Source organism: Melospiza georgiana, chromosome 8 (assembly GCF_028018845.1).
Source record: "Melospiza georgiana isolate bMelGeo1 chromosome 8, bMelGeo1.pri, whole genome shotgun sequence".
NCBI lineage: Eukaryota > Metazoa > Chordata > Aves > Passeriformes > Passerellidae > Melospiza > Melospiza georgiana.
In genome coordinates this window covers 32,166,634-32,189,840 of record NC_080437.1, presented here as the reverse complement: position 1 = coordinate 32,189,840, position 23,207 = coordinate 32,166,634, and the positions used below count along the sequence as shown (strand labels likewise).

Genomic DNA, 23,207 nt, shown 5'->3' with positions numbered 1-23,207 from the left:
AGCCCAGCACCTGCTTAAAAATGCTATTTAAGCAAACTCAGATTGCTCACGTGGCACAGAGTTGATAAATATAAATGTGTATAACCCTCCACCCTGATATTTAACATGGAAATGAGGGCAGTGGTTATGGTGTTTGTGTTGTATGTATAGATATTAAACAAAGGACATTGTAAAGCTTAAAAAAAATCTGACAGGGTAATTTATAAAGATGCAAAGACATTTGTTTGTTTTGGATACAGAGTTTCCTTTGGCAAACTTTCTCCCCAGAGCAAGAAGGATTTTGGAAAGCCCAACACTCACTAGAGGGCCACAGCCCAAGGCAGGCAAGGAGATGCCAAGGGAAGTGTTGGGTCTTGAGAAGCCAAACAGGAAAATCTCCTTGTTGTCCTCAGCTGTCAATGTCAGAATACAAGAGAAGACAGAGATGTTATTCTTGAAGATGCAGAGAAAGGACAAAAGGCCACAGATATGAGCCCCACCCAGAAAATTTCAACTGTGTATCAGAAAAAAATCCTGCAATCCCAGCAGTCAAACATTACACCAGGGCCACAGAGGCAAAGCATCTCCAGCCTTCAACAAGGCCCTAAGCAGGGAAGTTGGACTAAGCAACCTCCCAAACTATTTTTTGTGATTAAATACAAAACCTTGTTGAAAAGACCCACTGGAAGTAAGGTAATTTTAATTACAGCCATCAATTTGTATACACAATAATGTGTATTTTACATATATCAAGGAAAAAAAACCATACTGCATTTCAAAATTTGTTTACTGCAATAACAGAGGCAAATAGTCAGGAATAAGGTTAAGCCACTAATATTTAGGAAAGCCACAATGTGTGTGTAAATTGAAGCTACAGAAGCTCAGTAGTCAGAGACATCAATTCCAAGGGTTTCACAACACCTAACTCACCTCAACCTCATTACATGAAAATGGAGTCTGGATTGCAGGGCTGGATCTAGATTATTATCTAGCACCCATAAGCTTCAGGTTCCTATTTACAGTAACAGTTCTGAGATGTTAAACTGCAAGGTCAAGGTAAGTGTTTTAGCTCTCATAACTGCAGCCTAGTTTCACTAAAATTGCCTTAATTAACTTAGAATAGTCTGTGATTCTATAATTACCAGATCAAAATGTCATTTTAAATTGTTCCTCATTTCAGGATATGTGAACACTGAACTAGCTGTAACAAACTTCTAATATTTTCAAAGTCAAAAGTTCATTTTTACTTAAAAAAAAGCCACAATAAAACTCTTAACAGAGGCTTAAAAAGGTCTTTATAAAATAATCTCCATCACACTTACAATAGTAAGAAAATTATTCTGGTTGCTAGATTTTAGTAAATATGAACTGGTTTGTGTAATTTGTATTAAAGATGGTTATAACTTCAGTTCACATTTCATTTCTTAAAGGGGCATGAACAAATGTGTCAAGACCAGTAGATTATTGCTGTTTCTCATCAAGTCCTTTTCACTGAGGACATGCTGCCTTGGGAGGCAAAGCATGTCTGGCAGCCAGCTGGGACAGGAGAGCTGAAGGACAGAAGTTATGATTTGCATGCCAAAAAAGCCTTCTTCAATCACCTCATACTTGGCAATGGCACAACTGAGCTGATTTAAGATCAAAACTGTGTCATTCCATCCATCTCCTGAATGACAGTCCTGATCATCTCATAACTCAAGTTTGCTTGAAGTGACACAAGAAGGTAGAATCCAAGTAAGTTCTGGAATGGCAGGGAAAAAACCTCTGATGTTTATCCTCTCATATGCAACTCTGAAAATACCAGATGTTCTTCAGAGGGGTTTTCACCAGGTCTGCAGGAGGAATGGGTATGGCTGTGCAGAGAGAACAGAACATATTGGAAATAGGAAATCCATCAGGTTTTCTATTCCTGCAGTAGTACTGATCAAATTGAATATGCTCCCATTCAATTTCAAGAGGGCTCAAAAAGATCTAAAAATCCATACATGTTTTTAATCAAACTTTTCATACAGTAAGCCTCTGAAATGTACTTTCTGTGGACATAAATTGGCAATTACAACTGCAAACAGAAATAGCTCACAACAACTGCTAATAGGGTGTCATTAATTATGCATTTTAACCAGCTGTTAGATTCTTTAGCTTTTGGTAATAAATTATCCTAGTGAGGATGGTGACAGTTTATATGTCCAAGGTTTAATCTGCTGGTGCACTTCTTTCCTTTGTTTTTATGAAACCTTGCACTACTGTTTCACAAAGAGCAGCTTCTAGAAGAGCTAAATCAAGCCACTCACACAAAATAAAATGGATGTTGCTGTCAGAGGCACCACTGGTAATAATTACCTTCACACTGCCACCTTTCACATTTGAAGGTCTTAAAAGAAGAGAAAAAAAGAGAAAAACCCACATGACTGCTAACACTGAGGGAGAATTTTCCACTTCAGTAATTCCTTGTGATGTGATAATATCTAACTCAGCACATGTGAAGACATTTCTTGTCATGTGGAAAAGATTCCTGGTCTTGTGGTGTGCAGCCTTCCCAAGACACCACTTCAGTGCCATCTGCCCTCCCATTGAAGCCTCTGGAATCTGAATCCCAGTCTCAAACACTGTCCAGTCAAACCAGTGCTGGGGAACATTCTGAGCAATTCCTGATGGAATTACAGACTTCCCTGAGTGTGCTTTGCTGTGTGACACCCTGCTAAACTGTCTCCCAGCAGTGGAGTTCCCAATAAAACACCCAGAGTTATGCAGTGTCTGCTGCAGCTGAGCTGCAAACTCCTCTGAGCTCTGCACTGATAAATCCTCACACCCCATCCCCCTGCAAGGCATTCCCTCTGCAATCAGATGCCCATGATTTCAACCAGAGCCATCATAAAGAAATAGCAGAGAAAAAATTCTGCAGCTGTGAGTGGAGCCTGTGCATAAGCCATTGTGATGGCTGATCCAGCACTGTCAGAGCTGTGCAGCCAGCTGCTGCCTTTTTCCTTTTACCTCTCCATGCTTTAAAGAAATGTATTTGATCAGCCTTGACATTTTATTTAAAAAAAAAGCTGCTATCAACTGACCATCAGAAGCATTCTGTTACAAAAGAGTACTAAAACTGTATGATAGCAATGAAAGATACCTAAAATATTCCTCTGAAATGTCAAGCATTTCTCTTCATGCTGGGTATTTATGTACCTTGACATTATCAGCTCCTCTGAAAATGGAGAAATACATCAGAAACTATCTTGTATGATTGCAAAAAGGCAAGGTGCACATTATTTCTCCTCTGCCTCTCAAAAGAAAGTATTTTCTTTTCTGTAACAACCAGTGATGCAAACTGGTACAATACAGATCCTTAGTCTGGAAACCTACATCTTGAAATAAAAACACCTGCTACAATATTTCAGATCTAAGATGCTCAACTGTAACATGTATTTAATTTCTTTTCAAAGTAAATTTCCATGCTGTGTCATTTCACTTGTTCTACTGTGGTGGTTTGACCAGGAAGAAGTGGGAATTCTGGGATGCTGTGGTCAAACCAATGGGTGCTTGGATTTTGATATTGGCACCTGGTGTAGCCAGTGGGGTTTTGGACACACCTCTGAGAACACACAGGGGTTAAAAGCAGAGCTTCAGCCCTGGGAGGGTCTCTTGGGACTTCGAGGGACGGAGGTCGGATCTCCCTTCCCCCGTGCAGCCGCTGCTGCTGCCATGTGGTAGGCCTGGGCCTGGACAGAGATGGGAGTGAGGAGGCCTTGGAGGATGGAAGGGTGGAGGAGCCCCAAGAGACATCTGGCAGCCATCCCCCCACCTTGGAGACAGACAGAGAGAGAGAGAGAGTGCAGCCTGTGTCGTTATCTTGAAACTCAGTAAACATGTGCTGGCAGCAGGCAGCCCGGCTGAGGAGATGGGGGGGGTGCAGCCAGGAGTCCAGCTGCTTGGAGGAGTTTTTAACCCTTTTTTGGACAATGAAAACCTTACAGAACATTAACCCTTCCTAGATGAGTGATGAAGGTCTGGACCAGAGAGAGAGAGAGTGAGAGATGTTGGAAAGATGGAGAAGATGGAGTGGCATTTTATGCTGGACTGTTTTGTGTAGCCATGGACAGAGCCATGTTTCCGTGTGATACAGAGACTGAGTCCAGGGGGAGAAATGTCCCAGAGCCAAAGAAGATTCAGTGTGGGTACCCCTCGGCCCCAGGGGGTATATAAAATATGGGGGGGACAGATGTCCCAAAGGTGAGATACTGTGCTTTTCTGGAACTGGACAAAGCATCCTTAAAAAGACAACCCTGGAAGCAGCCCTGATTCTTGTTCAGTGGTGAGAGCACCGAAACAAGGACTGAAAAGGCCACCATGACACATGGAAGGACTCCCTCTCCTCTTGAGGAGCTGAAAGTTTGAGCAATCTAAAGGGTGGTGCTGGACCCAGAACTGGTGATTTTGGAAGATGTATTGTATTGGGAATTTAGGGGGGAGGAGGAGGAGAGTGTTTTTTGTGAGGTTTTCATTTTCCTCGTGTTTTCTTTTTTCTTTTGTGTGTAGTTTAGTAATTGTTTGTGTAGTTTAGTTAATAAACTTTTCTTTATGTTTAAGCTGGAGCCTGCTTTGCTTATTCCTGGTCACATCTCACAGCAGACACCAGGGAAAGTGTATTTTCATGGGGGCTCTGGCTTTGCCAGGCCTAAACCATGACATCTACTGAAATTCTTAATCTATACAAAGATAATAAAATACTGACATATAAGGGTCTCATTCATTTATCAATAGGAATGTTTAACACCTTCTTAGGACACAAACAGCTTTTTGCTGACAAATGTGCACCACTGGTGAAACAATTCAGTGTTTACATTGACCAGTGAAACACTTTGGGGATTCTTTAATCTACTGCACTGTAAATAAAGTTTCATCATATCCAATTTCACCAAATTTTCCTATTCTTGAACATTCACTGAACAAAAAACTGAGAGAGAAGCAGAAGAAAGAGATCATACTTTGGTTGCATTTGTAGTAGCAATTATTATCCAGTACCAAAAGCACTAACATCAAATATCTTCTGGAAATGAAAGGAAGAAGAAAAAGACTTCCTCTGCATTCAAGTTTAGAAATTGTTTTTGCAATCAAAATGACGTTTAATGGCTGTCTGCTTCATAATTTCAACTTCAGAGGAGAAAGGGAAAGTAAAGACATCTAAGCTGTAGCTGAATTTGATACGAGCACAGAAGTTACATTAGAGCAAACTTACAAATTCATGTTTTTATACATCAATGCTGTGGCTGCTCAGGATTGATATTCATGGTCCTGTATATCTCTTTGAGAAACAGCAAGGCAGTGTCTTCAGATCCCCTTTGAGGAAAGAAATAAATAAAACAAAAGGGAAAAAGGGAAGGGAAAAAAAGAGGAAAAGGTAAGTTCAGTATGGTCCATCTTCTAATTCTCCTAAGTCACATTCCAGCCTAATTCAGCTCTCCAAAGAGTGTTCACAACCTCTTGGCCCAGTATTTATTTTTCATGAACATGGCCTTACCCCTACCAGTTTCCTTCAAGCTGTAATTCTACACAAGTTTTGAACAAGTTTTAGTTCTGCTGTCAACCCTAGCCTATACATTTACCTTTTTCCTAGTGCATTTCCTCCTCCTGTCCTCCCTAGCTTCCTATGCTGCAAACTCCAAATCCCCTCCTCTATCCTCCTCTTTGGTGTTACTACCTCATCTTAATCTCCTCAAATAATGTTTCACTTTTTGTCCTGAATATATTCCACACTTCATTCTACTCACTTTGTCCCAGTCCAATAATTAGCCCAGTTCTAGCAGCAATATTCTAATTTCTTCTCTAACTGGCAGGCCCTTAATTGTAAACAGAGTATGTTAAATACCCATAGTCGTCCTCTCTTGCTTACCACTAAAATGTTAGATACATCTCCAATAATTTTAAGATTAATATCATTCAAGTGCCATATTTCCAAGTGGCTGTTTTCCCTCATCTTTTCAAAAAGCAAAGCTTCAGGCTGTCTGAATCTAAAGTTAACATGAATAGACTTAATCTTCTTCTTCATCTATAAAATGCTATTTAGACATTACATATATAATGCAAACATTTACAATAAAAACTATGTTAAACAGGTAATTTTTAACAAAGTTCCAGAGCTGCAGGAGTTGTTAGATGAGGGCAGCTCTCTGTGCTTTTTAAAATAAATCATATAGGGAGCCAGTGAAGGAGATTTAGATGGTCAGAACTGTGATCCTCCAAATGTGAGGAACAATCTGCAGAACACCAGAACAGAATTAAACACACAAGCTAAGGGAATGCATGTATATTCCACAATTCAACACAGACATTCCTTGATGGTCTCTGCATTAAATGAGCAGCAAACAAGCAAGCAGAAGGTCAGAAGGTTCAACACAGAAGCTCCAATCTCTCCAACACTCAGAGCATTTCATTTAAAGCTCTTGCCACCATTCCTCAGGAAGAAATGCTCTCCTATTCGGGTCATTAATCACTGTGCTTATCTTCCTTACTCGAATGACAAAAACAGGCACAGGTACCAAGCTTTTAAAATGCTGGCAGTGATCGGCTGCCACCCTGTGGAAGGAATTCCGGTCCCTTCAGCCCTGCCTGTGGAACGGCACTGCCACCACCGGGTCACCCAGACAGCAGCCCGGGAACCCCTCCTCTGGCAGGGGCTGAGCTTCAGCATCCAAGAGATGATGGCTCCAATGAGACCCTTCAGGTAATGCCTTCAGAGCTGTGTTTTAACCTCTGGAAAAAATGCCTGCTGCTAAAATGACCTACTGAAAATCAAAACCTTCAGAAAGAATGTAGAGCACTCTTTGTCCAGCACCTGCTGAACTCAGAATGAGAGACAGTCACTCCTCCTCACCAACATCACTTTGCACAGCTCACAGCTGACACTCAAGGTTGGCTATTATATACCAAGGTGTGCTGTTAAATATAGTTCCCACATCCTTTGCTCTGCCAGAAGAAGCAATAAAGTTTTACCACTTATTGTAGTCTAATAAAAATCCTTCATGAACAGTTTTGTTTGAAAAGCTGCAGTTGTGAAAATGCTTCCAGAGTTCTCCTTGTTTTGAAAATGACAGTAGCTAAAAATGTGTGTTTGGAGTGTCAAAGGTCAAGAGAAAAGGGTGCAATGTCTTCATTGCAAACAGATTTCTAACACAGAATTTTACTTTGAAATAGGATTATCAAACGGTGACATCCAAGCACTGACCCTGACACTCCTGGACAATCACACACACTGTGTCCCTTCAGCAGGATTTCTGCAATCACAGATATCTCCCCTTACCAGTAGCACAGGTGGCTCTGCAAAGCAAACAGGTACTCATTGAAGCTCTCTATTGGCTTCTCCTGTAGAACATAATCGATGCGACGCCCTCCGTTCAGCATCCCAACCTTCACTGAAACATCTTCATCTTTTGGAGGCTCTGCACTTTCAGTGATCTTCTCAGCTAAAATCAAAGAGTTTCACATTTCAACTATTTTCAAGCACAGCCTGCTTGACTATAATTAAGAAATATTACCCATTTTTTCTGCTGTAATTTCCAAGTGTTTGTGATAAGACAATAACAACCTGAACTGCCCAGCATGGTTTAGAAAGTTGCTGAACTATAGGCTTATTTATTTCCTAACAGTTTAAACAGTTTTCTAAAGAAGTAACTGCTGAGTGATCTCTCCCTGAACTCACTCCAACCCACAAAGCTTTCATTGTAATTTCTCTCCCACACCCAGCTGAGGAGGACAGTGACAGAGCAGCTTTGGTGGGAACCTGGCATTTAGCAGAGATCTCCTTAACAGGGTCAGGAAAATCAATAGCAAACAGTCTCTGGGATACTCAAGTGTCAACTGATTTGAGACAAGGAAGTTACAGAAAAACCAATAATGTGTCCATGTACCTTCCACCACTTGCTTTTCTTCCTCCTCTTTAATTTGGTCAGCTACTTTCTCCAGCTCTGCTTGCAGCTGGGTTGAAGATGTATGAGCACGTGCAAACTCATTTAGGGTCTGCCATGCACTCTTCAGAGAGCTGATAAAGCCCTGCTTCAGGTCAGATCCCATACGAGACAGAGAGTCTTTCAGCTCTGAGAAAGAAAAAAAACACCAAAAATTTCACTCAGAAGGATTTAAAATTACTAACTAAAATTACTAACTAAAATTTAATTCAGGAGGATTTGAAATTACTAACTCAAAGCAGAACGATAAAGTTCTGTTCAATAAACATCCCAATTATCAGCAGAAACAGGCCTGCTATGTCATAAAAGCCTGTTTCTTGCTTCTCCATTCCATTTTAAAAGATTAGGTGAAATGCAATTAATACACATAAAAATTAATCCATGTTTCTTGCTTCTCCAGTCCATTTTAAAAGATTAGGTGAAATTCAATTAATACACATAAAATTAATGCACGTTTCTTGCTTCTCCGGTCCATTTTAAAAGATCAGGTGAAATGCAATTAATACACAATTGACTTCTTACTGAATGGGTCAATGAATCAACCTAGATCAAAGTCAAAACAATAAGGAGCAAGAGACCATATTTTGCTCCTTTATTATACACACTTTGGGAGAGTTGTAACCTGAAACAAGTATCTTGTGCAGTCCAGCAAAGCAGACTCACTCTGATGGACAATTCCAAAGGACACAATCTCTCCAAGTGCCTGAAGAGAGGCTTTCAGGAGGGCTCTGTGAACTTGCACAACAGCAAAACTGACTTTCCTCATTAGATGTGCAAAATTTAACTGGAGCACCTTGGTCTGATGTGCAGCCAGGAGCAACAAAGTGTGTCCCTGCCCTCCAAAGGCCACAGAACCTCCTTTTCCCTCAGGGTTGCCAACACTGAACAGATTCTGGTTAAACACATCATGGTGGTCATTAAGGACACCAAGAAATTTTGTTTCTGTTTCACAGCCTCTTAGAAATGAAGGTGATCAAGCAATGTACAGCAATGTTTTAATGGAACTTTGGTAAGGCAAGGTTAAATCTGGAGGAAATGTGATTATTACTTTTGAATAGAATTGTAATGCCCAGCTTATGGGGCTGGGTAGAATCACCTCTGATGTTTGGAAAATAAGGAGTCAGATATCCAGGGATATTCATTAGTCTCTTAAAATCTTACAATATTCTGATGCATCAAATGAGAAATAATGAATAGGATCCATATGAAGTAAGTTTTCTTTTTACCCAGATGAAGTCTTTTTCTGCCTTTATGATGTGGAATGAGAACTGGTTTTAAATCCAGGTCTTCAATGATCATTGGCTCTAACCTGTAAGCTACTGGATCAAGCTGTTAAGAGACAACACATTGACATTTAGTTATCTTTAAAATTATTCTAATTATCACATGTCAGTGAAAAAAAAGTCCTTATTTATGGATTATAGACAACCATTTTTCATTTCTTCACTATTTGAATTTACAGAAATTCAGTTCATGACATTAAGCAGGTTCATGAACTACTTTGGTCTTGTTCTCCCTACAGAAGGAGATTCTAATGAGGAAACAACAGCAAGATTTCTTTGCACTCAATATCTATCAACGTTAAAGTGTTAAACAAAATGAGACAGAGAAGAACAAACAATGCATGTAAAAATACAAACATTCTATAAAAATCTACAAGAGTGGCCTCAAATTAATGAAAAAACCTAAACAACGCCCCCCCACCTCCCAAAATTCCTTAATTCTGAAAAGAAAAAAGAAACAAGGCAAATATTATGAAAACAACTCATGCCTGGAAGTGTTTTAGGAAATGTGCACAGGGGAACAAGAGGTGTAATGCTCAGAAGGTAGAACTTAGTATTCTGCCTTTTTTGTCATCTACATCAACTGAAATCAAATGTCAAAAGCACTGCTACTCACTGGGTGATAGATATTGAAGAATCCTTTGCAGGTGGGGAGTCTGTAGTTTTCATCAATCTTCTCCACACCCCTCACAGTAAGGAACACACCAATAGGGGAACCAAGAGCAAAGAAAATATCTGGTTCAAAGTCCAGTGCACTGTAAACCACAGAAACCTACCAGGCAGAAATCAGACACATCATCTCTCAGAACTGTCAGCTTCAAAGGAACTAGCTAAAGGTCATCAACATTAAAAAAAAATACAGTGAAAAGAGAGGATTGATCAAATCCTTTACCAGTAATCCTTTTACTGTTCTAATCATTTAGATCCACACAGTCTCACCTGGCCAGTTCCAATTTCGAAGTACTCATAGTCAATGTTCACAGAAGACACAGATGCACCAACTGGGAGCTTCCTCTTTGAGTGCCCAGACTCTGAAGATGAGACAGGAGAAATTGCCTCTTTTGATTTCTGGGTGTCTTCTTGAGTCTGGAGTGTGGCAGCCAGCACTGCTTTCTTTTCTGCTACTGCTTTCTTCTGTTCCTTTCGAGAAAAGTTTTAAAGTTAGGGAGAAAAAAGGTTAATTTCACACTGTCAAAATTCCTTTAATATATTCAGGATGTCAACAAGAGTGTTCAAGAATAGAAGGTTGTCCACAGCAAGAAAGTCAGTTACAACTTACCAACTTTTAATTTCCATCCTGAAATATGTATTTACCTGCTTGGCTGCTCTGTCTTTTACAAAATTAGCTATTTTCTTTCTTGGTCCAAGAGGTATCCCCATCTCCTTCAGGTCATCAACTGTACACATGAGCTAAAGAAACAAACACCAAACACATACATAAAAATTTATTTTTCTAGTAGAAAAAGTACTTAAAACTTTTCTAGTAAAATGAATAATTATGAATTTGTTAAGTCAATTTATAAAGCTACAGAAAATACAAAATATTAAAAAGACACAGAGTGCCCTAACAACTGGGTAGATGCATCACATCAAGAAAAAACAAGAGCTGCAGAACACTGAGTCTTCAAGTCATGCATTGATTATCTCATCTTTGCAACTGCTCTCATGGGCACTGAGAGGAAAAGCAAAACAAGAAGAAATCCCAAACATGAACCTCCCTTCCCTGGGCAGCCCCAGGAGCCCAGTGAGGATTTCATACCAGGGACTCCATGTCGATGCGCTCCTTCTCGAAGGTGCTCACGTACTCTGACAGACTGAGCATCTCCAGGGTCTTCTGCAGAGTGGGAACATCTTCCTCTGCTTCAGCCTCACAAAGGTCATCAGCAGAAGTAGCAATGGAGGAGCCCAAGGAACTGGTATCTTCAGTCATCTCAATAAAACAGCACACAAACAGAATCACACCCTCTAATAGTGGAAAAACCAGTAAGCAGCAAGCAAAACCAAGTTTAACTATTTTCTCTTAAAATATCATTAAGCAAGCTCTGTAAATATATATCCATTTTTAGTGAAGCAGGACACAGATTTTCCACTAAAACAGAACTGCAAAATAAATATTTTAAAATTACTGTGAGAGACAAAACACTCAAAAATGCTTCCTTTTATTCCTCAAACAACTGGTCACCATTTCTAGTCTAAACACAAATTCTCTCTCTTTTATACATCTGCCCCATCATTTACTGTTAGACCAAGTTACATGTTCACAAGGGTCAAAGCTGATGCTCACCACCAAATCTCATTACTGGCCTACTTGAAACTTAAGAGAGAGATAATTAATTTGTCCTGAGAAATTACAATATTTACAAAACAGCATCTTTCCATTAACATGTTTAAACGTACTATCAAAACCCACAGACTTGTTCAGCTAATAAATTCTGAAAAGTTAAGAAAAAAATGATTGAAAATATCAATTTATAGGCCTGGAAAGACCAGCATGCAAATTACCTGTTTATCATGAACAGCCACGTCCTTCACACTCCCATTAACACCAGAGAATGGTCCAGAATTTGCTGATGAAGCCAAGTCCTTCTGGTTAGACAATATGTCAAATAGAATTAAGGAACCTGCAAACAGGAATTAGAGCTGATTTGGGGGAAATATCAGGTTTTCCTGTCCCTAAATCTTGAGCAAGATTTATATGCAACAGTAATGTCACAGTACAGTTTGATCAAGAGATGGCTGAAGGAAAATACTCATATGTTACCTTGAACTTAAAAAGCTAAAAGCAGCCTCTTTTCTTTCCTGCTCACGTTTATGTAGTTGCCATGACTAAACTATTTTTCCTTAAACATCTGAGACTGCTTGGTGAACTGGAGGAAAAGTTCCAGTCCAAACCAGTATGTCCATATTCTGCTCTAACACTTATTCTATATTCCAAAAAATGATTGTACTATTACTAAGTGGGGGTTCTGAGACACAGACATCACACATCTAACAAGTCACCAGATAATCTTTTGAACACAGATGAGACACTAAGTTTTCATGAAGGGAAGTACTGACTTTCTCTCAAAGCCTGATAAACTCAGCTGTTGAGAGGAGCTTGTTGGCTGTTTTCTGAAAGACAGCCATGCCCTAACCGCTAATTTGACATTTATGCATAACAAAGGGGCCGTTTTCCTTTTAAGAGGAACTGATTTGTGACAAAAGCAGCATTCCCCAGACAATCAATCACCTAAGCTGTGCCCAGCCACCGAGACTCCCCCTTTGAAGTCGGGGTTGCGGCTCATGAAGAGCGCATACAGGCGGTTCATTTCCATGCCCACTTTATCCACGATGGTCTGGCAGTAGGTGGGGCTGTTGTAGAACAGGATGTCGAGCAGCGTTTCGTTGGTGAAGTGCCTCAGGCGACCAATGCTCGGCAAAGTGATTTTCTTTATGTTCCTGGTTAACACAGAATCGTTAAAAGCATGAAAGGCTTTTAAGAAACGCTCGTGAGAAATTTGTTAGCTTTTGAAATTAATGCAATGTAAATGCTACAGAAAGAGTCTCTAAAGAGAATTTAAAAACCCATACAGCCTTCTGGCCTTGTTGCATATTCACACATTAATGCTACCTGCTGATTGTAATATTTCAGAAAGATACAGCTCTTTTTTTTTCTCTCCAGCCTGAAATAACCTCTTCTCTCTATTCCAACTCTACTCTCATAAAGTACCAGGGAAGTTTGGTGAGCAGATTGAAGTGGAAGAGAAAAAGGAACTTGCATATAAAATTAGACTCAGAGAATGGTAATAGTCTCTTTTTGAAGAAGAAGCTTGGCATCACCATCTGCCTGCCTGGAGTCAAAACAGCTGCACTGGAATTGCTCTAGACTTGAGACTGCCTGGTTTGATTAACAGAATAAGGATTCCTCCTCATGCAGTGCTCAAATGCAAATAAAACAGCAAGGCTGGAGGAAAGCAGTGTGATTTCACTGAGCTACAACAGTCTGGAGAACATCAGCATCACTTTAAGTGCCACAGGTTGCCATCCTCACAATTTTTACTTCCCCAGATTTGAGCAAGGGAAACAGCTTGAAATGTGAAGTCATAGCAAAAGGGTAGGCACAGAGAAGGGATTTTAAAACAGATTTTTAAATGCTGTAACATTCTTACCCAAATATAGATACTTTGCTTCAAAAAAGAACCCCTTAGCTCAAATGCCTAATCATAATTCAGGCACTTCTCTGGGATTGCTCAGAGGGCTCAATGCCTTCCTCAGAAAGGGTGAAACTCAATCAGACTGCAGGAAAATAAAGAATAGAAAACTCTCTACTCTAAATTGTGCACACCTCATGGACAAAACATCTCCAGGCTCACCACCTCATCCTTGTGATCACAACTCTGCACACTCACTCATCAAGTATCATGCATTGGCCACTCTCATGTAAATCCTGTACTGAAAAGTCGTGTGCATGAAAATAAACAAGAGATATTCCTCAAGCCCTTCCAGCTTTCCAAATGCACCTCATCAAAATGTTAATTTTTAAAAATCTGCAATTCTCTAATTCAGTCATCTGCATATGAACTGCTCTTTTTCCCCACTTTCCATAACCCATTAAACAGCAGCTTTTAAGATGTTTTCAACATTAAACAGCATCCTCACCTGTCTACACCTGTTGCATCCCCATGCAGAGAACTGTGCCAGTGAACTGGAAGGAATTCCACCCTGCTCACTTGGCCTTCCTCCAAATACTTCTTAAAGTGAGTCTGCAACAGCTTCAGAGAAACATTCCTAAAATCATCAACTGTGAAGAAAAAGAATAATGAAAATCTGATAGCTGCATACTCAAGTAACACACAAATAGTCCCTCCTTCCCCTTAATTTTACAGATAGTCAGAATACAAATGATGGAAATTGAAAGCTGAAAAAATCTTTTCAAGTATTACCATTCTAACAATAAGAAAGTACTCATTTTTGTTGGAGTGGATTTTTAGCAAGCTTCTATTTATCTCACAATGATTGCCTCCATAACCAGAGAGGGCTTTGTTAATTTACTCAGTTGTACCAGAGTGTATTTAAAAAAAAAGTCAAAAAAACCAAGCCACACAAAGAAAAGACATCCACTCACACCACAAAAAGAAAAAAACAATCAACCAAAAAACCCCCCTCACCACACATCCCAAAACCCCAAACCACCCTGCAAGTGTGGTATTGAGAACTACTAATATCAGCTAAAGCTTCAATTTGACAGAACACAGATTCTGCCTTTGGAAAGTAATCATGAAAAAATTGAATTTCTTAACATTTGAGACTTTTCTTTAAAAATACCTTATAAAGATGTGCTTATATGAGCTATAGACAGCCACATTTAAACAGCAAGAATACAACTGCTCATTATACAAGCCCAAACTTACCACACTCAGCAATGCTTCTAAACCTCAAGTCACATACAGGACCTATGCCATGAACCATAAATACCAGATGGTCAATTTGGGACATTTCTCCTGCAGAAAAGAATTAAAAAAAAAAAAGGAAAACATTCAGAGTACCAATATGTACAGCAGGAGTGAAGCTCAGAGTCTATATAAAGTATAATACACACTTGTTTCATAAAGCCTATTGCATATCATGGTTCAGGACATAACAGAGCCCACAGGATTAAAACACCCCAAAGCCAGATAACCTCAGCAAACAGCTCAGATGAAGGAATAACTTTAATCTTTAGACTCCAGGCACAAACAGCACACAGCCACTCCACCCACCATTGTCCAGCTTCTGCACAGATCCAAAGTGCTCCCAGTGCAGACCCAAGTGCACCAGGAGTCTCATCACCTACCATCAGGAATCTCATCATGGTCATCATCAATTCCACGTTTCACCACCCTTGGCCTCGCCTGCCCATCTTGAGAGGTGCCCCATTCATCTGATGAGGTAGAAGGCTGGAACTGAACTATGACCTGTAACAAAGACAGTGTCCAATTCCAACCACAGAAAAGCCTCATGACTCATACTGGTAGTGTGAAAGCACTGCATAGTTCAACATACTCTTTGATTGCTTATCCTTTCATCTGAAAATCAAATGTTTTCTTTCACAAAATTCCCATTAGTGTGAAAAGCAAACTGATGACTTAAAGTAACCACTAGGTGAAGAAGCTGGGCCTGCTCATGGTTCAGAATCACCATTTTAACTCCTCAGCCAAGCATTATTCAAGCTCCTCCTTCCTAGTATCCAGTATCCACTCTTCCTTAGCAGATTACTTGTAATGTGAGGAAATGGAATGCTACCTGATTTACAATAACTATCACAAGGAGAAGATGGAAAAAAAATAAGTACAATGCTTTTCAGGGAAGGACAACAGCATCTGAAGTAGTCCAGAACCCCTAAAAAGTGAGTAATTCAATAGTACAGCTGTTTATAGGACTTACAGTGTGAACTTGTATTTATGACACCAAGTGATTTAAATGTTCCTTCTCTAGATTTTTACTGGACAGAATTCTAAAACCAGGATTATTAAACACTTTAAGTAGGAGCAACCATGATTCTGTCCCTTGGATAGTTCTGTGTATTAATTACTGCATTTGTGATAAGTGAACAGTTAAGAGTATTGATCAATATGGCTGAAGTCCATGTTTTAATCACATGAGACTGTTCGCAGAGTATTTAGAATAACTTTTAAAACTTGTCTTGCTATACTTTCTCATGGCCTGAAAATAAGAAAAAACCTTCTCAGGCCTTAAAGAAACTATTTACCTTATAGCTAGATTAATGCTCTTCTCCACATGAAAGCTCTTTGTTTCAATTTCATTGGGTACAGACCGAGGTTAAACTAATTCAAATTGCTAACCATTTGCTGCCAGTTGTGCTTAGCCAAAACATTTACTATGCAAATCCTTATTCTCTTCAAGTTTCAGAAAGCACTGTCTTTTAACAACATGACAGAACACTGAAGCAAGCAAAAGTTCAGTGTTCTGTAAACTTGATCATCTTTAATGCACACACACCTAGAACAACCAACTGGTATGTTTCATGCAAGATTAAGAGAACATTCAATTTATGCTTCCATCCATTTTGCTCACTCCCCCTGCAAGACTCAATTGCCAAAATCTATTACCTTGGGATTATGCATAACAATTGTCTCCCCATTTGGAAATTCAAGTCGCCGATGCCATTGATTTGTAGTTACAGCTCTTTTATATTCTGCCTGAAACAGAAAACAAGTTACACAAAGTCAGCATGGCAACCTTCTCAGTATTTTGTGGCCTTAGGTAATGCTACAGTTAAAATTTACAAAACTTTCTTTATATAAGTGTCACATGTAGAACTACACAAGCAGTGCAGGACTGATGCAGAAGCAATGTGGCCTTTTAGACATTCCTCAGGATTTACTTATGTTCCAGAAAGTGCACTCTGAAAATCATCTTCATGAAACAGAAAGAACTTTTTCTAAGGTGATTAACACAATGAACTCATTCAAACAAGGTCTCTGTGACTTACTCACCTCCAGCTTGTCACTGAAGTCCTCAGTGTACGGGATGAAGCGGCTGTCCTTGTCCCCCTTGTAGAACCACAGGCAGCGCCGCACCTCCGAGGGCTCCTCGTCCCAGTACACGGCTCTCCTCAGCCGCTCGTACAGGAACACGTCGTAGCGCCCGCCGTCCGTGCTCAGCACCACGCTCTCGGGGTCGGGCTGGACTGGACAGACAGACACACGGGGTTAACACGCTGACACTGCTGGGCTGGACAGACAGACACGTGGGGTTAACACACTGACACTGCTGCACTGGACAGACAGACACGTGGGGTTAACACACTGACACTGCTGGACTGGACAGACAGACACATGTGGTTAACACACTGACACTGCTCTGTCCGTGCTCAGCACCACGCTCTCGGGGTCGGGCTGGACTGGACAGACAGACACGGGGGGTTAACACACTGACACTGCTGGACTGGACAGACAGACACGCGGGGTTAACACACTGACACTGCTGGGCTGGACAGACAGACAGACCTGCTCACCACACTGACACTGCTGCACTGGGACAGACAGACACCTGCTCACCACACTGACACTGCTGCACTGGGACAGACAGACCTGCTCACCACACTGACACTGCTGCACTGGACAGACAGACAGACAGACCTGCTCACCACACTGACACTGCTGCACTGCGACAGACAGACAGACACACCTGCTCACCACACTTACACTGCTCTGCTCTGTCTGTGCTCAGCACCACGCTCTCGGGGTCGGACTGGACTGGACAGACAGACACATGTGGTTAACACACTGACACTGCTGCACTGGGACAGACAGACACGCGTGGTTAACACGCTGACACTGCTGGACTGGACAGACAGACACACGTGGTTAACACGCTGACACTGCTGCACTGGGACAGACAGATACATGTGGTTAACACACTGACACTGCTGGACTGGACAGACAGACACATGTGGTTAACACACTGACACTGCTGGACTGGACAGACAGACAGACCTGCTCACCACACTGACACTGCTGCACTGGGACAGACAGACACACCTGCTCACCACACTGACACATCTCTGCTCTCTCAGCCCAGCCCCAGCCACTCCTGTGATCAATAGCAGGCCATCAGCACTGACAGTCACAGCATGGCAGAGAAGCTTTGTAACACTGAGATGCTTCTAGAATGTGTCTGTGTGCTCTGTACACAACAAAACGCTTGGAAAAACTTCCAAATACCAACACTTATTCCAGAACTCACAGTTTAACAAAAAGGCAACCCAAGACACAAGTAATGAGGAGTTCTATATGAAAATCTGAGATCTATTTGGGTATATTACATATATATATTTTATATGTACATATAAAATACATATATATACATGTATGTATTTTATATATATATTTATATATATATATAACGAAATCATCTCAACACTGACAGCATCAAGCAGTGATGATGTCAGTGAAATAAATTAAGTGGCCAAAAAAAAATCTTCAAAACATTACTTATTACTGCCACATACTGAGTGTGTGGCACATTACTGAGTAGCATTGCCCCAGTATTTTCCTTTAGTCCTTCTGCTCACCTCTGGATAAGACAGGACTTACCAGAATTATAGACCTCCTCCAGTTTTGCAGAATCCAGAATGCTGAATGGCATCCATATTTGCTTGTCCTCCACCTCCTTACAGTAGAACCAGTGGGGCTGAACTGGCTCATACTGGTTCTGCAGCAGCACAGGAGGGGCTGCCACCATGGGCCCTGCAGGCCTGGCAGGCTGGAGCTGGGACTGGGATGGTGGGAACTGAAAAGAGATGGGCTCAGCACCTCAGTCTCACAGGGTTTTTACAGAACTCTTCTATATTTTGCTATAGGGAGTACTCTGAACCTTTATTTCTAAGATGCTTTCCTCCCCAAGAATATAACCTTCCATTCTAAAAAATATTGTCCACTTCATCGTGTGTTTGAGAACTTACACCTTCTCAAACTGAGAAAGAATGTGAATTTCATTACCACAAACACTGTTGAAAACTGCCATGGTTTAGCATCATGATTATCTAAAATCAGTGAGATTTCAAATATTCTCTGAAATTTTCAAAACTTGAGCTGAACTTGTTTCTTACAACCACAACATTTGACATGAAAATAAAAACATATTTTTCTCATTGTTCATTTACATATAATTATGCTTTCACATAAAGACTCCCCATTTTAAGAAGTGGCCATTTCAGCTACAGCTCTCTTCCTGCAAAGTGACCAGAACAGGCACATTCCAAACTCAAATGTAGCATCAGTGGCACAAGAAAAGGAACTGATTTTGAAAGGGACTACAGCCTATATAAAGATGATTTCATACAAATTTTACAAAAATCCCAGTCAGTACAACTAAAAGCAGCTCATGTCAGCAGTAGCAACAGCCTTGGTTGATGATACATTTAAAGGGAAAAAAAAGGGGGCACCAAAATATTATACAAAATCCAATAAACAGAAGTTGTGAAATTATTTAGTCTAAAACTCCAGACTGTCTAGGCTCTACTGCCTTTGTTATGTTTTGTCATTATATAACCTTCACTTTCTTTATTCCTGATAACAGAAATATAACAATAGCTCAGGCAAAAATAAAAAGTTTTTGCTATTTTCAAGGCAAACATGACAGGTTTTATTAACCCATTGGCATTACTTTAACAGTGCTTTTTTGCAGGTAGAAAATAATGAAGATTATTGCTTTATATCACACAAAATCCTCAACCAATTTGTTTCAAAGAATCTGCTGACAATTTTATGTGACTTAGTTTAAAAAAAATTCTGGCTTCACCAACAAAACCAGCTTAAAAAGAGATTTTAGCCAATACCTTTGAAGCGGCTGAGTGACCTGATTTAAAGCTGAGGCACAAAAAATGCAGCAGCATAGCTGAAACTCAGAAACCCACAGAAAAGAGCAACAGAACTTCACAACCTGATCTTGTTTCTGATGCCCAGAGCTCACAGAGCTACAGCCTCAGGGTACACTCACTTCAAAGATCAGGAAGACTTCCTGGAACATGAGTTCCAAACTACTTCTAGCGAAAAGCTTTTGCTGTTATAAACAGTTCAAGACTACTTCTGGGTTTTTTTTTTTTGCAGAAAAGAAAAAGCTCCAAAAGATAAAGCCCAGAGCTGAAAGAGGAAAGTGATTTAGCTGTGGCAGGCAGGAGGTGTCACATACCTGTGTCAGCGGCCCCGGGGGTGCCTGGTACATCTGCACGGGTGGCACAGGGGACGCTGTGGCAGGGGGGTGGCTCTGCTGCAGCTGGGGAGGGGTGAGGTAGGGGTTGGCCCTGCTGCTCAGGGTGGTGTGCCTGTAGGGGTTGTAGCCCTGCTGCTGGGGGGTCCCCACGGGCAGGGCAGTGCTGGCAGGAGGGGGACAGCTCTGCTGAGGGGGCTGGTACGGGGACATGCCCACCTGGGAAGTGGGTGGGGCACTGTAAGCCTGGGATTTGGGGATATGTGGTGAAAAGGCATTTTGGCCATCCTGGGAGCCAGACACGAGTGGAAGTGAAGGGGGAGGTCTGGAGAAGGCTGGTGCTCCCACAGAGGTTGAAACAGTTGTCAAGGGTGGCTGCCCAATGCTCCCAAAGGGGTCACAGCTGCTGGGAACTTGAGAGAAGTAGCTGAAGGTCTGTGGTGGGTTGGGGCTGGCTGATGTCTGACCCAAGAAGCTGTCCTCCTCCCCAACGTCTCCAGAATCTTCTGCAAAAACAAAAGGATCACCAGAGATCTTGTGAGAGCTTCAAATCACTGCATGGGGTCACAATGTTCTGTAACACCATCAGCTATGGCCAAAACTGTCAGCCCCCATAAAGCTTACACATCCTCGATTCAGCACACCATAAAATGAAACAAAAGATACCAAGTCTTCAAGAACATTTAAAATGGACCATGAAAGTCACTCAGTGTACACAGAAAATGCAACAAATATTAAATAAGAAACCAAAACATAATTGGAGTCAGGACCTTCCCAGGGTAATGTGGCAGGCACTAAAATCCCTGCCAACTTCACTTATCCCACAAAAGCAAGAACTACCTTGGTTCATATCCTTTCACCATGAAAACAGCCAGGACTATAAGCATAGGACTTTATGCTCCTATTTTTAGGATAGAGTTTAAAAACATTCCTAAATAGGCCAAACTTACAGGTTAAACCATCCATTCTTGCCTGCTCCTTCAGCAGAGCCCTCTGAAGGTTTCCCATCTAACTTGCAAGGTGGCCATAAATCATGATCCCAAGCCACTTAATGAGCAGGACTTACTCCAGTTCTCTGTAGAAATCCTACTCCAGACTTGCATAAAAGCCACATCCCTGATGCAGAAAAATCATTCTGCATAATTGAAGGATAGGATTTAAAAAGTTGCAAGGCCATAACGCCCCTTTCACATGGAGAAAATAAATAAAAGAAGTCCTGATCAACCACAGTTTTCTACTTTGCAGTGACCTAGGAACAAGTGGAAAAAAGGAGGTTTGTCATGATTTGGGGTCTCACAGCAAGCTCACCTCAGGCTGTGATGGCCTGAGCAGCTCCTGAGGGAGCAGGAGCCAGTCCCATCTGCAGAAACCAGCAGATGTTTCAGTGTTTCACCTGCCTGGCAATGAAATGAGCCCAGGCTGTGGGGCAGACACCACAGAGCATCTCTGCTGCTCAGTGCCCAGGCAGAGAGACCAAGAGTCTGCAGTGTGAGCAGCCAACAACAAATGCCTTCATCCACAGCCAACACAACTGTAATAGGGAGTACAGGGGAATCCACTGAGAAATGAATGACTGCACACAGCTCCCTAATGGTGGCTGTCAGGTGTCAAACAAATCCCTGGACTGATTCTTATTACATTTCACACAATTTAAAATTATGATTCAAAATGCAAAATATTCCACTCAGCAAGAAGATCCCAACAACACCTGGCTGGAGAGATGGTGAGTTCACTTGATTGTGAAAACAGAACATTTAACAGGACCTGGGCCTTACTTGGACTGACACAGAATGGGGCACAACCTCTGACACTGAAATTCTCTCCATGTACAAGACCATGAATCCTCACCTCCTCTCCATGATCAAATTTTAAGCCACATGGAGAAAATAAGATTCACCACGTTAATCAAATCCCATCAAATTTTATATCCAGCTTCAAAATGTTCAGGCAATTGCCAGGACAGCCATTTGTATAAAGCTACTAGCCAGATCAGCACTTAAAAATGGTTTTATTTTCTTAATGAAAAAATAATGTATATTTGCATGAAAGAAAAACTATGAGGATTGCACAAAGGAATTAGTGAATGTATCAACTAGATAGATACCTAAAGTAAGAAGAAATAATACTTTAATGCTTTTATCCCTCCTATCCAAAAAATGTAGTTGATCTAAAAAACTATTCCAAAGCCTTACTTGGCAAATATTTTATTAAATCTACATAGAAGTACGGCACTGATTTCCAGCTATATTAATACTTATTTTAGCTAAGATACAGCAGAGCTGAAATGAAGTCTTGAAGACTCAGCATAAAACAGTTTGGGTTAAAAGAGACCTTCAAAGGTCATTAGTCCAATCTCAACATGCACAACACAGTAAAATTTGAAATATCTGGTTTCTAGATGCATTTCTAATGCTTCGAGCTTTAATCTCTGACTGAACACATTCCCAAAAAAATCCATTCCTTTATCTGAAAGTGCCTGAACACCAGATTTTAAGTTACACATGCATGTGTTGGGAACACCATTAAAGCTTTAGGAGAGAAGGATTTTAGAAGCAGGATTAAATTAGCAAGGATATTTAAGGCGGCTGCTTAACGTGCTATTTTCAAACGGAAAAAACAGAAGAGAGAGGTTTAAAAACCATGAGAGAGAGGTTTAAAAACCACGAAAACATTCAGTACGCACTGAATGGAAGCACTGAATGGAAGCACTGACGCGTCGGTGAGCTGCAAGCGGATGATCAGTGCCCGTGCTTAGACACAGCGCTAAAACCCTCACACACGCACACAGGCATTAAACAGAGGGAAACAGAAGAAATTAAGTGCCAGAAAGCGGAAAATGAAATCCCGAGCAGTGTCTCTGCCGAGGAACCGCCAGGGACGCCCGGCTCGGGGAGCCCCAGCGCCGGCTCCAGCCCACACGGACCGGGCCCTCTGAACCCGCAGCCCCCCTTAGAGCCCCGGTTCGGCTCTGGGGACTCCCCCGGCCCCACTGCCCCTTCCCGGCGGTGGCGGGACCCGGCGGGACCCCGCACATCCCCAGCGCTCCCGGCTGCCCTCCCTCTCTCCGTACCGGCGGGCAGCAGCGCGGGGCCGGGCGGCGCGGCCGGCGCTTGGCTGACGGGGATGAAGGGCACGTTGAAATTGAACTCGGTGGCGGAGGAGGAGAAGAGCAGGTTGGTGGTGCTGCTGCTGCCGCTGCCGGTGCCGCTCCCGGTGCCTCCCCCGGGCTTCGCCGCCGCCATAGCCGCGCCCCGGCCACGTCCCTGCCCCGGCCCCTTCCGCCCTCACCCAAGATGGC

At 41.6% G+C, this 23,207-nt stretch overlaps 1 protein-coding gene across 1 annotated transcript; it reads right to left on the bottom strand.

The window, feature by feature from the left end:
• Positions 1-659: 659 nt before the first annotated feature.
• Positions 660-23,177, bottom strand: SEC23IP (SEC23 interacting protein). The gene is made up of 19 exons (XM_058029613.1): positions 22,980-23,177; positions 19,892-20,415; positions 18,295-18,490; positions 16,693-16,886; positions 16,306-16,395; positions 15,030-15,150; positions 14,608-14,697; positions 13,856-13,997; positions 12,447-12,655; positions 11,720-11,838; positions 10,977-11,147; positions 10,532-10,627; positions 10,157-10,357; positions 9,834-9,989; positions 9,161-9,263; positions 7,878-8,063; positions 7,271-7,433; positions 5,210-5,310; positions 660-1,832 (listed from the first exon to the last, which is right to left on the bottom strand). The coding sequence occupies exons 1-18, from the start codon at positions 23,149-23,151 to the stop codon at positions 5,229-5,231; spliced, it is 3,015 nt and encodes a 1,004-aa protein (XP_057885596.1). The 5' UTR covers positions 23,152-23,177; the 3' UTR covers positions 660-1,832; positions 5,210-5,228.
• Positions 23,178-23,207: the final 30 nt, after the last annotated feature.

Excerpts from the sequence above, each read along its gene's own strand:
- SEC23IP (XM_058029613.1), bottom strand. The coding sequence starts at position 23,151 with ATGGCGGCGGCGAAGCCCGGGGGAGGCACCGGGAGCGGCACCGGCAGC. Across the intron at positions 11,839-12,446 it reads GGTGGCTGGGCACAGCTTAG|GTTCCTTAATTCTATTTGAC; the intron begins GTGATTGATTGT and ends TCCTGTTTGCAG. Across the intron at positions 8,064-9,160 it reads CAGAAAAAGACTTCATCTGG|AGCTGAAAGACTCTCTGTCT; the intron begins GTAAAAAGAAAA and ends TTTCTTTCTCAG.